Source organism: Amblyomma maculatum, chromosome 5 (assembly GCF_055883805.1).
Source record: "Amblyomma maculatum isolate TAMU_Amacu chromosome 5, ASM5588380v1, whole genome shotgun sequence".
In the NCBI taxonomy this organism is placed as follows: domain Eukaryota; kingdom Metazoa; phylum Arthropoda; class Arachnida; order Ixodida; family Ixodidae; genus Amblyomma; species Amblyomma maculatum.
In genome coordinates this window covers 25,298,370-25,313,466 of record NC_139348.1, presented here as the reverse complement: position 1 = coordinate 25,313,466, position 15,097 = coordinate 25,298,370, and the positions used below count along the sequence as shown (strand labels likewise).

General features: G+C 45.7%; 1 protein-coding gene across 1 annotated transcript; it reads left to right on the top strand.

Annotated features, from left to right (window-relative positions):
* Window positions 1–534: 534 nt before the first annotated feature.
* On the top strand, window positions 535–5,165 carry LOC146187879 (uncharacterized). The gene is made up of 3 exons (XM_084603053.1): window positions 535–1,064; window positions 2,024–2,231; window positions 4,538–5,165. The coding sequence occupies exons 1-3, from the start codon at window positions 591–593 to the stop codon at window positions 4,930–4,932; spliced, it is 1,077 nt and encodes a 358-aa protein (XP_084459179.1). The 5' UTR covers window positions 535–590; the 3' UTR covers window positions 4,933–5,165.
* Window positions 5,166–15,097: the final 9,932 nt, after the last annotated feature.

Here is a 15,097-nt window from a genome sequence, read left to right as displayed (position 1 = left end):
GCTCATTACACGCTGTATCCTGCTATCTCTCTCTCTCTCTCTCTAATAGAGAGATATCTCTCTAATGGAGAGATATAGCATATCGTTACCGTGTTTAGGTTACAGTTTATCGTGTTACCGGACAGCGAACTTTCCGGTTAGCGTTGCAAAACGCAGAACGCGTTTATAGCACAGCGTTTTCATCGTATCGGCAGTTTCGCAGTTACCGCAGTTAGCGGCGCCAGTTTCGTAGTTACCGTAGTGAGAAGTTAGAAGAAAAAGTGATGATCATGATAGTGACCCCGAAACATAAACGTGCTACAAAAATTATGCGTAAAAGAACTTTACACGCTTGTCAATAACATTTTTTTTTTATATTAATATGTACTACGTTCTAGCGAACAGTCCAGCGTCTTTTAAAAATTATAGCAGCGCGGTCATAGTCACAACGCCTGTCGCTAGGCCAGATAGGCAGTCTCAATCCATAGCCAACTCAATTTCTGCGCTGTTGTTCCTTGTCCGCCGAAAAACCTTCTAGCCTCTATAGCCGAAGTGTTCGCCGGTTCCTTGTGTATTCAGGCATATACCTTGTTCAGGCTTCTGATCTAGATATGGCACAATACAGTGCACTCACCGACCCGCTCCTTCTCGGCACTCTCACATGGAGAGAGATAGAAGATCTGTATGTATGCGCGTCCCTAATGGAGCCGGAGACGCGCCGAAATCTGGGAGCGCGTGGCCTTTTGAATATTGACAGAATAGAGGACTGCGATTTTGAGCGGCATTTCAGGTTCAAGAAGACCGATTTCTATTATCTGTCTTCTTGCCTGATGGTGCCGAACGGTTTCGTTAGCGCCCAGCGCGTGACTGTGCCAGGCCATGAGGCGCTTTGCATGGCACTGCGGCGGCTGGCCTATCCGAACCGCCTCTTTGACCTCGAGGTTATGTTCAACCGCCACCAGTCTGTAATCTCGAGTGTGGTGAATATGGTGCTAGCCCATGTCGAGCACTACTTCGACCACCTTCTTCAAGACCTGAGCACCCATTCGTGGCTCACTGTGACTTCTCTAGAACGCTTCTGTGAGGTAAGGAAATTTTGTTTGACGAGTTCTGAACGCTGCCGCGAAATCCTGCATGAGAAAGGTTATTGCGCAGGGGAAGCATTTTCAGCAAATACCCTATTTTCGCGATTCTAAGCGACCCCCGAACTCTGCAGAAAAAGAAATGAAATTATGGGGAAAAATGTTTGCATGAGAATCCGTTTTTGAGAGGAAGAGAGCGTAGACAAGCTTGCCAGGGCGCTTGTGTACTCAGTCTCGAGCAGGAACTTAGAGATGCGGCGCCATCTCCACCTTCTTGTTTTGCTGCGTTCCGACCCTACACGACAGCTGGCGGCGTAGGACGCCAAAGGCCAACAGAAAGCTACCCAGATTACCCTATCAGCGTGTTGTCACGTGGGCCTGGAATATTTCGGCAAGTTGAGTAGACATCGCGGCCCCGCGTTGCTTTGTTTGATATCAACTGTTCGACATCCGCAACGGAGGCCGGAATGAGTTTGAAGAGGGCTGCCACATTGAACTTCAAGCGCACTTCAATCGCCTTTGCGAATGGTGTTTGCTAAATAATTTTGCTCGCGTCTCGTCGAGATATCGAGGAAAAAACAGAAATAGGGGGGGGGGGGGCAGCGTTATATTTCGAATCTGAGAACCCTCATCACTTTGGGCATCACGATCGTGATAAAAGGGGATGCTTAGAATCGAGTAACTACGGTAGTAAGAAATATCAGGCATGTGCTCCAGCAGTACCACAATCATTCATACAGGCTCGCAAAGATTCGAGCAATGCATCCCGACTAATTTAGTGTCAGAGCTTTTGTATGAATTGTTTGTAGCCGCATCATCATAAATCTTCCAAAGTTGAATGCAGTTACATTATGTAAAAACTTTTCATTGCATCAAACCCAGTAATGTTAGCAAGTAGTGAAACAAAAGATACAGCAAAATGTGACAATCAAAATCATTTTATGATCACTTGTTCTTTTCAGGCCGTGCACGCTAAAGGAGCCCCGCTTAAGAACTGCTGGGGGTTTATAGATGGTACTGCCCGCAAAATTTGCCGACCCACATCAGAGCAGCAAGAAGATTTTTCAGGCCATAAACGCTGCCATGTCCAGAAATATCAGGCCGTAATGTGCCCCAATGGCATAGTTTGCCAGCTGGGCGGACCTTTTCGGGGCCGGAGGCACGATGCAGGTAGGTGCATATATTTTGTACGAGCTTGCTTAGTATGAAGCTGCTTGAACATATTACGGATTTAGGGAACAGCCCAGATAAGAATTATGCGCAGGAGGCCTGAAATCTTGAGGATGCTACATCGAGGTGACATCAAGAACCATAACCATGGGTTAAAGATGCTGCGCACTGATGACTAAAGGAAGTTAACATTAGATATGGTTTTAACCTGAACTAGGCCAATTCTCATCCTCAATTAACAGTCCACTGTGTCTTCATGGCTGCCTGTTATATCCTTCCGACCGACACAGTTCTCATTATCTTTTCACCCCTATGCAATACTGCATAGCAGCGACACATGTAGCGCCTTGATCCAGTGTTTAGATAACGGCAGAGGTCTGAGCAGCTTTTCTAAAAAGTGCAAACTTCTTTGCCACGATGAAAGCTCATCACCAAAATCTACATATTAAATGCAGGGTATGAAGTTTCAGTTCTTGCAATTTAGTAACTTGGCAGATTTGTTTTGATGTTTTTTCATAAATGAGTGCTGACTTTTTTGAGTGACAATGTACTACATGTGCATGTTGAAATCTCACTTGGGGTCTATTTTGGCAAGTTTGTCAGTAATAACAAGCTAGTTGCCATTATTCCATTCCAGAAATGGTAGTACTTAGAACTATAAATTAGGAGGAGTTGTGATTGTCACTACAAAAGTAATGAGTGTTTCATGAGATAGGTGGCAGACAAAATGCTCCGCGTATCCTTTGAGGTTGTGCCGCCTGGCGGCGGCATTAGAAAACTCAGGCAGGGCTACCTGGCCGCCTTTCTCCTCGAGTTTCTACGCAGTCGAAGGCTTTAACGCACAAAAATTGTGATCGTTCAGTTTATATGGTTCAAATGGAACTTGGGTCATGTCTAGAAACTGTTGTGAAGTGGAGTGCTCTAACAGCTATAAAAGCTCCCTGGGAACCCATTTCTTCAAGTTTCCTGGCTGGCCTTATGAACAGGAGCAATGATAACAGTGGATTGTTTCTGGGCGGAGAAAAAGGTTCTGCTCACGTCTCGATGCTTTTGTAATTATTTAAGTCACTTTTATAGTGCTGCTATGAAATATTTATTGTCCCATTATGCATACCCCTCAAACAGCATCAGTTAGTTTTGATGCTTTGATGCCAGCCATAAAAAAAAAAGAAAAAAAAAGCGTTTGAAACTCAAACTTTAGCATGAAAATTACAGATGTCAAACATTCACTGAATGCCTTAGAGCTTTATTCTTGTTTAATACCAAGCGTGACTTGCCATATGTAGAAGCTACGTGCATAAGCATCGCGAAAAATTGGGGTAAATATCTAACTTTGGGCGATAGGACATGAAAATGTAAGAAATTACTTCTGAGCAGCCGGGGTTGCCCCACTCGCTTCTTAAGCTTATATTCAAAAGCAGTAATACATAATGCCACAATCATTGTGTGCAATTTTTATCTGCTGTGGTGGTGGTGCAGTAATGTGGAGCTCTCCACTACAGTATCTTAATGGAGCTCGAGAAGGGACAGCATGCGGGGGAGGCAGTCTCACCAAAAACTAGCGCTACTTAAGATAATCGTGGTTCGAGCTACAAACCATGCACTCTCGCTATTTCAACGATGTGTTACAATCGTGTCAAATTCAATAAAGGTGGTGCAAATTATCTGCGATTAGTCCAGCATGTTTTCCTGTACACAAGCGTGCCGCCAAAGCGCCTGGTCCGCTCACCTCTCAACAACCACTTGATCGGGCGCGCCAAGCAGCACCATGTTGCACTCGAGGAAAAGTAATTGAACTTATCAGTTTTTCTCCGAACACAGTGCAAGCGTGGGCATCAATTTTAAAACGCAAAAAAAAAGGGATGGTACTCATGATAGGCTTTATGGCATCGCTGGTCTTGGTAACTCTTGCTTGCGGCAATCATCTGGTGTGAACGCTGGTCGGGTTGTCCCACTTAGGGTGAAGGTCCGACTGCGACTTCGGACAGAAGTCCACTTTAAAGCAATTAAATTCATTTTTGGACTCTAATGCCGTGGAAATAATTGCCATGCACCCGCACAAACGGCCGATCACGTGTGAACTTCTGCTACGCTTGCTGCAGCAGTGGAGCAGCCAACGTAGCCCCACTGCTGCAGTAGGTGGCTTTCAGTGGTGCCCCTACAGGCGGTGTGCGGGGCGTATAAAATAAGTTTACTTCTAATACTTGAAGTTATATTATTTCTTTGACAGTGGCTTGAAATTACAACTCTAAGTGCAAGCCCTGCTTCTGGTACATTTTTAATACTGAAACTGCTTTGCATTTCAGGCATCCTCAAGAAGACAAACCTGTACAACAACCTTGAGAAGGTTACCCAAGGCCATAACTTCGTGATCTATGGGGATCCAGCATACCCTCTTCGACCCTTGCTCCTCAAGCCATTCGGGGGATGCAGGCTTCAGCCTCATGAAGCTTGGTTCAACAAGAAGATGAGCACTGTTCGGCAAGCTGTGGAGTGGGGTTTCGGCAAGGTGGCCACCGAGTTTGCATTTTTGGATTTCCCTAAGAACCAGAAGATAGGACGCCAGAACATCGGCCGCATGTACAGAGTGGCCACGCTGCTGTCAAATGCCCACACCTGCCTTTATGACAGCCAAGTTTCACAATATTTTAACTTGGATCCACCAGCCTTAGATGAATACTTGGTGCCATTTTCTGGCTAATGTATATGTACTGTTGGGAGCAAAAGTAGCAGACCTCACCTCCAAGTTCTGAACTGTGCCACATTGAATGTGGGTGCCACCTTGCAGTGCATTCCTAGTGTCAGGCCAGGCAGAGTGCGCAGGTCCCGATATCAGAAGTGCATTTTCAGGTGGCACTCGTGCGCGGTGCGGCACAGTTCAGAACTTGGAGGGGGTTAGTTATTTTTGCTCCTGGTATTACATGTATTCAGATTCCTCACGTTTCCTTGTTATTTGTGTGTGTGTGGAGAAGAGGGGATGGGGAGGGGGAACAGTTGAAGCTGGTTAGTGGTAGTAAACATTTAATGGTTTGGTTTATACGGTCTGATATCCTAAGGCGACTGGGGTATGAGGGACACTGCAGTGGAGGGCTTTGTAAATCTTGATCACCTAGGGTTCTTTAACAGGGATTGCTTTAACCAAGTTGTACAAATGTACCTTCACAGTTTGAGTAAGATTCAGAGCTCCTCGTGGGCATCATCCTGATCTCAAAATGACAGGTTTGTTCAGTCAGGCAAACACTGGCCGCAGCGAGCGTTACACGAGCACGTAGCAGTGCAGCCAGCTAGGCAGCCAGCTAGGCAGCCTAGCCACTGTATATGGCTACTGCCTACAACACAAGTTGGCAGCTCATGCTAGCAGCTTCATGGCTAGCTTCAAACAAACTATTCTTGGTCGCACATACTTAGAGTACAGTCGTAATCTACCACCTGGTGAGCATAGAAGCTTCCTGGGGCTTTTCAAGTCTTACGTGCTGTGAATGTGTAGGCATCATTCTCGCTATGCTTGCCGTTTTTGCTGCATTGCTTCTCTATTTCATTGTGTTTTTGTATTGGGGGATACTGGAGTTATTCTTGTCACTGCTTCTCACTCTACTTGCTGCTCTTGATGTTTAGCTGCAGTGTTTTTTGTATCCCGCATCTTCAGTGATACCTGAAATCTTGTTGCTTTGTGCTGTCTTGCCGCACTACTGGATGGCACAGGTGGCTCCTATTCTGGTGGCAACTGGCACAGATGTTTCCCTTTCTTTTTATGTATCCTCTACTCCTGTTCTCAGTTGTATGGCCATCCATTCTAACAGCTTCATAGTCCTTTCTCAGTACCATTGTTTTGTGGCTATTATCATTAGTTCACATTCTGCTTGCGTCGAGCATGAGCCATGTAATGGTATGCATTAACATACAGCCCTGTTTTAACCATGCTATATGGTTAAAACAGTTAAAGCTCAGCTACCTTTGTCATCTGATGAGAAGAGAGGAGTCGCTGGAGAAAGATTTGATGTTGGGAAAGGTTGAGGGTCACCGGAGAAGGGGTAGACAGCGAACGCGATGGTTAGATGGCATCCTCGAGGCGCTGCAGATGAAGTTATCTGATGTTAGGAGGATAATGAGAGACCGGAAAGCGTGGCGTGATATGGTCCATAGGGTCACGAAGAGTCGGACACGACTGAACTGAACCTATGAATATACCCACAGAAGTGGAGAGACTTGGGATGCAAGGGTTCCAGTTGGTTTGATTTCCATCCCAGAAGGGCTGCGTAAGCTGGCAGCTCCAGCTGATGGCTTCACAGCTGGCTTCAGAGCGACGATTCTGGGTCACACATACTCGGTAGCATACAGCCGCAATGTAACATCCAACCAGCATAGATTTAAAGCCCTGCTCGGTATCTATGAGTCCCGAAGGGATTGATTCCCATCTGAAAAGTGCTGAGCAATTAGGAGCTCTGGCCAGCTTCAAACAGAGACATATCGGATTCGGTGAACAAAGGCTGTAGCATTAGCGCTCTAAGAATGTTAAAAAAAAAGCACCTGAAGACAGTTTGCCAATACAGAAAGGCAACATGTATGGATAACTTGAGACAGGAAAAGAGTGGTGTAGTTCAGAAACCTATAGGGTTAATGATATATCTGGTAACAAAGAGCAAATAGAGGTGGGCAAGGCATATAATGCAGATAACAGGGTCACTTGGATAATGATTTTAAAAAATTAATGTAGCAAAGGACAACACAGCGATGCAGACACGGATAGAGAGAAATAAAAAGAGCAGGTGTGATACGTGCCCCAGGTGGGCAGCCTCCTCAGTATAGGAAGCTATGAACCAAAGCCATGTCCTTAGTTTGGTGGATGTGTCCTGGAGTCCATATGATTTAAGTATCTGGGAGGTGGTGTGCTGTGGTGTGATGGATTTCAAGCGCTAGGCCGGAAATTCTTCTCTTTTGGTAATTCCTGCATGCAGACTGCAAATCACTGAGTATTATGGCACGTTCATTGCACGTAGAGAGAGCTGAGGCAATTTCAGCCTCTTCTGCTGTGTTGGTGTCATTTGAATAATTGTAGATATCTTTTCTGTATATGTGTAATCCATGATGGTAATGCAGTGGGCTTGCCTCCCCGGGTATCTTGCTGTGTCAGTATATCTGGTTTCCAGATTTGTTCCATGTGCTTTGTCTTTACGATATGAAGGATTCATATTTCTCAGGATGGAGGCTGTGGTATATGAGCTATCATCTACTCGGGGGGGCGCGGCTTGGCGCACTCTAGTTCAACGCCTTCTCTATCCAAGTTTTTTTAGAGCTCCCCATCCTTCCTTCCTCGCTCTTCTTCGTAGTAAAGTTCCGATGGTGGTTCTTCTTCTCTGTGCACCAGTGGTGCGCCGTCAGAGATGGTATCCCGTGTTGCAGCGGAAGTTCCTTGCGCCAGAGACGCCCCGTCGGAGGCGGTATGAGCGAAAACTTGAGGGCAGGAATTGACGAGGAGAAAACTGAATTTTATACACGCAGCAAATATTTACAATGTTTACAGCAGAAATACAGGTTGGAACCGGCTAAAAGGGAAATATTCCCACCTCGGCATAGCCGACGATGCCGAGCATCAAAACCTAGTCCGGAACGTGCCCTCGGGCTCAGTTTTAACCCCCTTAGGTGCAGCCCTAATTTCCGCTACGACCAATCACAACCAACATCAACCTGATTGGTTCGTTCCGACGTCCAGCGCCCCCTTCAACATTATGAGGACTAAACCCTCTCTCCCATAAAAAAAAAGGAAACGCAAAACTCCTAGGGTCACGTCCCTCCATTGGGCGCTTGCATTGAATGAGCGTCTCACCTGCCCCCACGAGGTCGAGACAGCGTGTACAAAAAAAAAAGGGAAAGAAAAGAACAGAACAGAGCGGTCCAGTCACGACCCGCCTATCGGCACTAGTGCAGTGCCATGGTTAGGCGTTCGCCACAGCGTTCCATAGGGGCACGCGCTAATCTGTTGTGCCCGTCGGTCCCTTACATTCGTGTTTGGGCTTTCAGAATGAGGAATGCAGATTTCTGTGGTGCGCAAGTGAGTCCGCAGTCTTTCAAGTAGCTGTTGGTGCAGTCGACGGCTTTCTGGGAAGCGTTTTCTTATTCTCCTGGGCAGCCGCCTCGAATTCAAAATGTTATATCGTCGACGCAGAGGGTGTGCTGTACGTCGATTTTATGAAGCGTCTTTGGGAGTTTCAGCATAGTGATATTATACGAGGGGCGATGTAACTGAACCTTGAGGGGTGCCTTCATCCGCTACCTGGAATTTGCCCGTCTTGAGGTTACCCAGGCTTATGGTGGCCATATGATTCTTCAAGAATATTTAGACGTAGTTGTATGTTTGCTCCCTGCAATTGGTGTCATGCAGGTTGCGAAGAATTGCAGCATGTGAGACGTCAAACGCCCCTTTAATATCTGTTGCAATGTCGTTTTTTTTTTAAATAAAAATGTGATGATTGGAGAAATTTCAAGTTTAACTTAAGAATGATACTCTTGCCGTTTTTGTCAAAGTGGTCAATAAGATCCTTTTTTAGTTGAAATAGTATGTCTTGGGCTGACAGCTGCAGTCTGAAGCTGTCGAGTGTATTGGGGATGTGTGTCTGTGATCTTCCAAGTAGCCTGCGAGGCAAATAAAAGTATCATGACATGCAGTGGTCACAGCTGATGTACATAGTTGTGCTGAAAATGGTGCTGGCGATGTTTCTACATACAATCCTGGTGTTTGTTGTTGACGAAAAATGCAGACTCTGCCGCACTCTTGTTACTTTTGCTTTGGATTCATAAGCTGATGTTGGTAAAGCAGTGTGCGCATTGTCTGTGTAAAGTCTGTGTGTGTGCAGAGCAATTGTAGGCTTAGAAACTTGTTCGTTCCTTCATTCATGATGGCAGTGAAGGAACACGAGAAGAAAACATGCAACGCACGGATGAATGCTTTGTGCATTTGCTTCTCTTGTGTTCGTGTTCATTCCTGCAGTTATCTTGTATTGCAGGTGAATTAATTGGGTTTACAAATGGGAAAAGCTTCTTGTCTCTCTTTGGAAGGCAAGGAATCTTCTATGTTGAAAGATGGTAATCCCATCTTTTATTAAAGTAATTTTTTTTAATGGAGGCATGTCCTTTCTTCCCAGACAAGTGTTCCATAGATTGGTTTTCTGCTTTGAGAATATCTGCCAGTTCTGGGTAATTGTAGAAGTTAACTAGCAAGTTGTGCCCTTGTTGCCAGGCTTAAAACATGAAAGGCACGAAATGCTTTTCTTACACACACCTACTGCCCTCCATGGTTAAGAATTGATCGCAGCTCTTATTTGGCGATAGAAGCAGTGCGCCATCGGTCCAGACGAGTGTGACATGGTTTTTAACTCATGACGAGTACGGTTCGGGGTTTACAGCCTAAAGGGTTAATTTCTTTGTTGAAAAAGGAACAATGAAATATTGTATAATGTACACAGCAGACTGCAAAGCTTCGTACAACTGTTCAAAAGCAGAACACCAATGTTTAACACTGGTTGACAATGGAATAGGCATGCACCCCCCCTACTGTTTCCTTTTTTTGGTGCGAAAACCTTGCCACCCCAGGCAGTGTAACATGACTGTCGTACTTCTCTGTGTGCTCTACTATAACAGGCTTGTGACTGATGTAGTTGAGTACTAAGCAATTATATTTTTCATAGGCTCCTTGAGCCGTTATGTTTTGTGGAAAACGAAAGTGCAATCCAAACGATGTCAAAACAAGTACATTAACTTTATTTTACTGTACTCTCAACTTTGTTCACCAGTTTTTCTATGAGTCGTAGGTGCGCTTCTTGCACAGCAAGGTGCGCTTGGCGTTCCTGTGCCCGCTCCTCTCTCTCCCACCTGTGCAGCATCATTTTATCTTCATGTTTTTTCTTCTCGAAATCGAGCCGCTTTTCCTCTAGAGCGATGCGTAGCCGCTCTATTTCATTGTCGCGGCTCCCACGTTCCGACAAAAAGTTAAGGGCAGCCTCGCTGTGCCTCTGTGTACCTGCAGAAAAGCGTGCAAACATAAGTATATCGACATGAAACAGCAATCATTTTAAACAGAAGTGTTGCTCTTTCTAGAACTAGAAAATAAACATACTTGTGTAATATTCACAGCGCATCACATTTTACAGGTAACATAGTTGAAACGTAACTGCCTTGGTCAAAGCACAATTCAAGCACAAAGTATTCAAAGCACAATTGCAATACTTTCAAAAGGCGTCTGCTGAAAACAAAGTGCCAGTGGATGCTTCAGAAGCTAGTTAGTAGTCCAAAAGAAATGGTACTGCCTAGGCCTGTACTCTTCTGTGCCACATGGCTTCAACTATCCCTTGCATGCTGATGTGTGCATGTATTTTTGTTGTGTATGATCATACAACAAAGCTTTTCATACATACAGCCATATTTTAAAGCAAGCTGGCATTAAGTGCCAGCTACTGTTCGACATCAATGGTCAACGGCCGTAACCCATGTTCCCAAATCGCTGAAGTGTACAACATCTGTGCCTGATATATTGATATGCATGAAGTGTGCGACAACACATTAATGGTGTTAGAGCCATTGTTAACGAATGAGTGTTCGAAATATGCTGCACACACTTAGGGCGTGCACTGGTTTATGACGCTTGTGTATGAGACTTACTCCTGCAGATATTACACATCCTTCGAGGGCATTGCACGATGTATATAGAGTAAAACCTCATTACAAGAGACACTCAAGGGACCCGAAAAAGTCTCTTGTAACCAAAAAGTCTTGCTGACTCTTATGTGTGGCAGTTTATATTCCTTTAGCTAAATTCTGTTCCCTATCAGTGTCCTTTTTTGTTGCAATAGGACAATAGGTCTGGAACCAAGGAGGGCCTCCTCTTGACTGGGAAGGCAAAATGTCAGGACATCTTGTCTAGTCAAGAGGAGGCACTCCTTCTTGGTTCCTGACATAGTGCCGCAAAGCAGGACACTGATATGGAACAGAATTTAGCTAAGGAAATCTAAACTGCTGCACATGTAAATTAGTACGAGTCAGCTGCATTATTTGAGCATACCTGGGTAAATTATCTCTCTTCTAAATAGAGAAGTTACTTTAAGGACCTGCAAAAGTTGCCCTTAGTAACAGAGTGTCTCTTGTAACCATCTCTTGATTCAATGATAAATTTTGATGCTGAAGTTACTCGATGTTTGCCACATACCCTGAAAGCCTGCATATAAAACGAGGTTTTTCCCCATAATTTGCGTCCTAAATTTTGGTCTCATACTATTTGCAGATCCGAATAAAAACTTGCTTGAAGTTTTGGTTTCATTATTGTGGCTATGGCTTGGCTTCCGTTACGCTCGACAAACGGCATCACAATGTCGTTTCGTTGCAATTGATCCGCTGAGTGTGCCTGTTGACAACGCATGTAAGCCACGCTTTGTGAAGTGGATATTTTTTGGGGGAGCAAGATGTCAGTCTCAAAAACAGCACCCGGCTGCTTTCAAACGAAAACTGATTTTAACTGTAAAGAACATTGGCAACAGTGCGGTCAGGAGGCAGTTTGGTGTCGTCAAGGGAAGCATTCGTGTATGGCGATGATAAAAAGCCCTTTTCACGCCCCGAAGAATGGAACATACCTAGAAATTGAACTTGGCCTGACTGAGTTCGTATGACAACAGCGAGCTGCACATCTAACTATGAGTGTGGAGCTTGTGCAGGCAAAGGCTAGGGAGCTTGCAAAAGAAAAAGGGGTATCGCGTGCTCCCTTCAAAGCGAGCAAGCACTGGATCCATCGCTACATGTGCTGTGCTGGCTTTTTCACCATGCCGGCGGACCTTAATTGCACAGAAGCTGCTGAAGCGTTCAAAGAGCTGCTCGTGAGTTTTCAGTACCATGTTATTTCTTTGCGCAAAAACTTTCTGTTGGTCCAAATAGGCAATGGCGATCAGACACCGGTTTACCTGGACATGCCATCGCCCTTCACTGTGCACGAGAAGGGGTCTACCGTTGCATTCAAGAACATGCCTTCCCTCGAACTTCCCCTCCAATCGCCCCTAGAGGCCTGTTTTTCATTTCAGAAAGCAACCTCCACTTGAATCGCGCCTCCAGCGGCGAAGAAAACTGGAGTATTCTCGAGAATCTCAAGTCGGCAACGACACTACCTTGGCCGCTTATGGCCAAGGTAGCGTCGCAATATGGCGGACGTCGCATCGCTTGCTCTCTGTGTGGACTTCGTTCTACCAAACTTTTCATGAAAGTGGATACGGCGAGGATGCACCGAACCTTCCTCTAAACATTGGCTGAGAGTGACAACGACCGTGGATTTCTAGCATGTTATCATTTTAAAGGTATGACCGCGGCTAGCCTCCTGCCGGGATAACTGTGAACAGCCACAGACAACAGTGCTGTAGTTAATCATTGCATCACGCTTCTGTGGTGCAGGCACATTTCAAGTTGCCACTGGATAAGTGAACTACTTTTCAGAGCCTATCGAGTGCAGAGTTGAGGCGCGCATTTGACTGTTAATGGTGAGCTCGCCTCCTGCCGTACTTGAGCAGCGGCGGCACACTCCTTCGATGGCTCGCCCTTCGCAGTGGTTTCCCAGCAAACTGTGGGGAAACAATGTGTTGCATGCAGTAAGCTGGGGCACTGAAGGTGCAGTGAGGCTGTGCTGCACCCCCACGCATCAGTGGCTAGTCACCAGAGGGTATGAAGTATGTCTTCGGACGTGCGGCGCTGTCGAGGGAGCGCGTTCGTGTGCTCGTCTTACGGAGGGATATTCACGGTCGGGGCTTTTCAAGCACATTTTCAATTGGGGCTCTGAACCTGTTTGCAAACGACGCAGCATACGAAGCAGCACGCATGTTTTCAACGCTTGCCCCTAAACCCTCTGAAGGCCAGAACCATGTTCGTAGGAGTTGGCAGCTTTTAGTTTTTTTTTTTTTTTTCTACAATGTATTTTGATGTCTGTTAAATCCTGGCAATAAAAAAAAAAGGGGGGGGGCATCAAAGGGCGAGAGCAGATCACCCTCCAAACGAATAAGCCAAAGTATTCACACCATTTCTTAAAGCATACGTCATGTTCTGCGTAAACTCCACGTCACCAGCAGCAACTATTGGCAGACGCAAAAGCATTTCGGCCATTTTTCACGGCCACATTTGTCATCCAACTCTCAAAAGTTCCACTATGCTATTAAAGTCGAGGTTGCTTGCGAAAGTTTAAAAGCCCTTTCATAAAAAAAATGGGCTGGTTACACACTTCAGCACGCAGTTTTCGGGGCAAAATTTCACCTTAATCTCGTTCACATAGGCCATTCGCACTGCTTAGAGTGGCGGAGGTATTCTCGAGAAGACGTCGGAGGAAACGCCGAGGGTCATTCATGAATCCAAATCTGCCCTGGAGTAGAGGAGCGGCTGTTTTCTTCACTCCACATAGTGGAGGTGAAGCATCGAGTTGCGCGTTTGTGAATACGAGCGCTCGCGAGAGGGCATCGCCAGCCACAATGTGCAAATGGATTGTGGACGTATGGGCGACCATCCCAAAAAGTGGCAGTCGAAGCCGGGATTCAATCCCGCGCCCTCAGGGACAGAAGCCGAGCGCCCTAACCACTGCACCATCATGGCAGGAAGACGGCCCTATGTACTAAGCAATTTCCATACTTGCGCACATAATAGTGCGACCACCGATGCTAGCACAGTGATATATGCTGTTTTGTAAGTACAGTGAAGAAAAGTTCCCAGACACTGGTACATACTGATGAACTTTGTTAGCGTAAAGTGTAAAATTTGAGTGGAAAAACACAATTCTGCCAGAGCAACTTTGAAGTGGCCTTACATCGTCTCCTTTCTTGTGGCCCTTTAAGTTGAGTATATATAAATATATATATATATATTTTTTTTTGCAGTCACCTGCACAAACACATAACCGACATAGTGGTGTTTCTCTTACTTCGCACTGGCGTAGTCCGCCGGTTTGTAGGCTGCATGATGCCCAGTGGCATTCTCTGCAGCAGTGGTCTTGGCCTTGAGGCCACATTGTGTGCTGCAGCTGTGGGGCACCGCTGACTGCTGAAGCCCTCAGCCTCACCCAGGGAGCAGGGGTCTACAGGGATGCTGGAAAAACGTGAATTCCGCACGAAAACCTTTATACCTTAATCAGATCAGGGCCCGTATTCAGAGTTTGCGTCGTTATCGAAAGTGTCGCCATCTTACGTGACCTCGAGTCATGTGAGTGGTGAAATGCCGGAACATGATGTTGCCACCTCTTCCGGTTCCGTAGTGGTACTGGCTTTTCGACCAATCAGATTACTCGAGGTCACGTGAGATAGCGACACTTCGATAACGACGCAAAGTCTGAATACGGGCCCAGCGCTGTGCCAACAGTAAAAGGCTGACTGAAAGGTGAGAGAGGCACTGCTGCTTAGCAAATCTTTTAAAAGTAAGGTTGAAAGAAAGTGAGAGTTGCAATCATCCTCAAACCCAGACACCACAAATAAGCACCTCTTACCTCCTACAAGCTTTTGCCTGAACAATGAAAATGGCACTATGTCCAGGGTTCATGCAAAACAGGTGGCCTAAAGGTAAAGCAGAATAACGGGATTCCAGCCTTGCTTTTTAGAGAAACCAGCAGGCAAGACATCAAGCCTTGTCTCATGCATCACTAAACGCTTCAAAATGTGCTGCATTTTAAAGAAAATGGTAGCACAAAAGTAGTGCACTTGCGGCTCCCAAAATTTCATCCCATTTGAAACCTCTGCAAACGACTATGTACACAAGCAGACCTCCATCACTGAGGGTTTCTTGTGTAAACATTTTCGAAAATTCTTTATTGTGGACTAGTCAGCATAGAGAATATTTTTCCTCAAAAACCAATGTGCCCATATTAT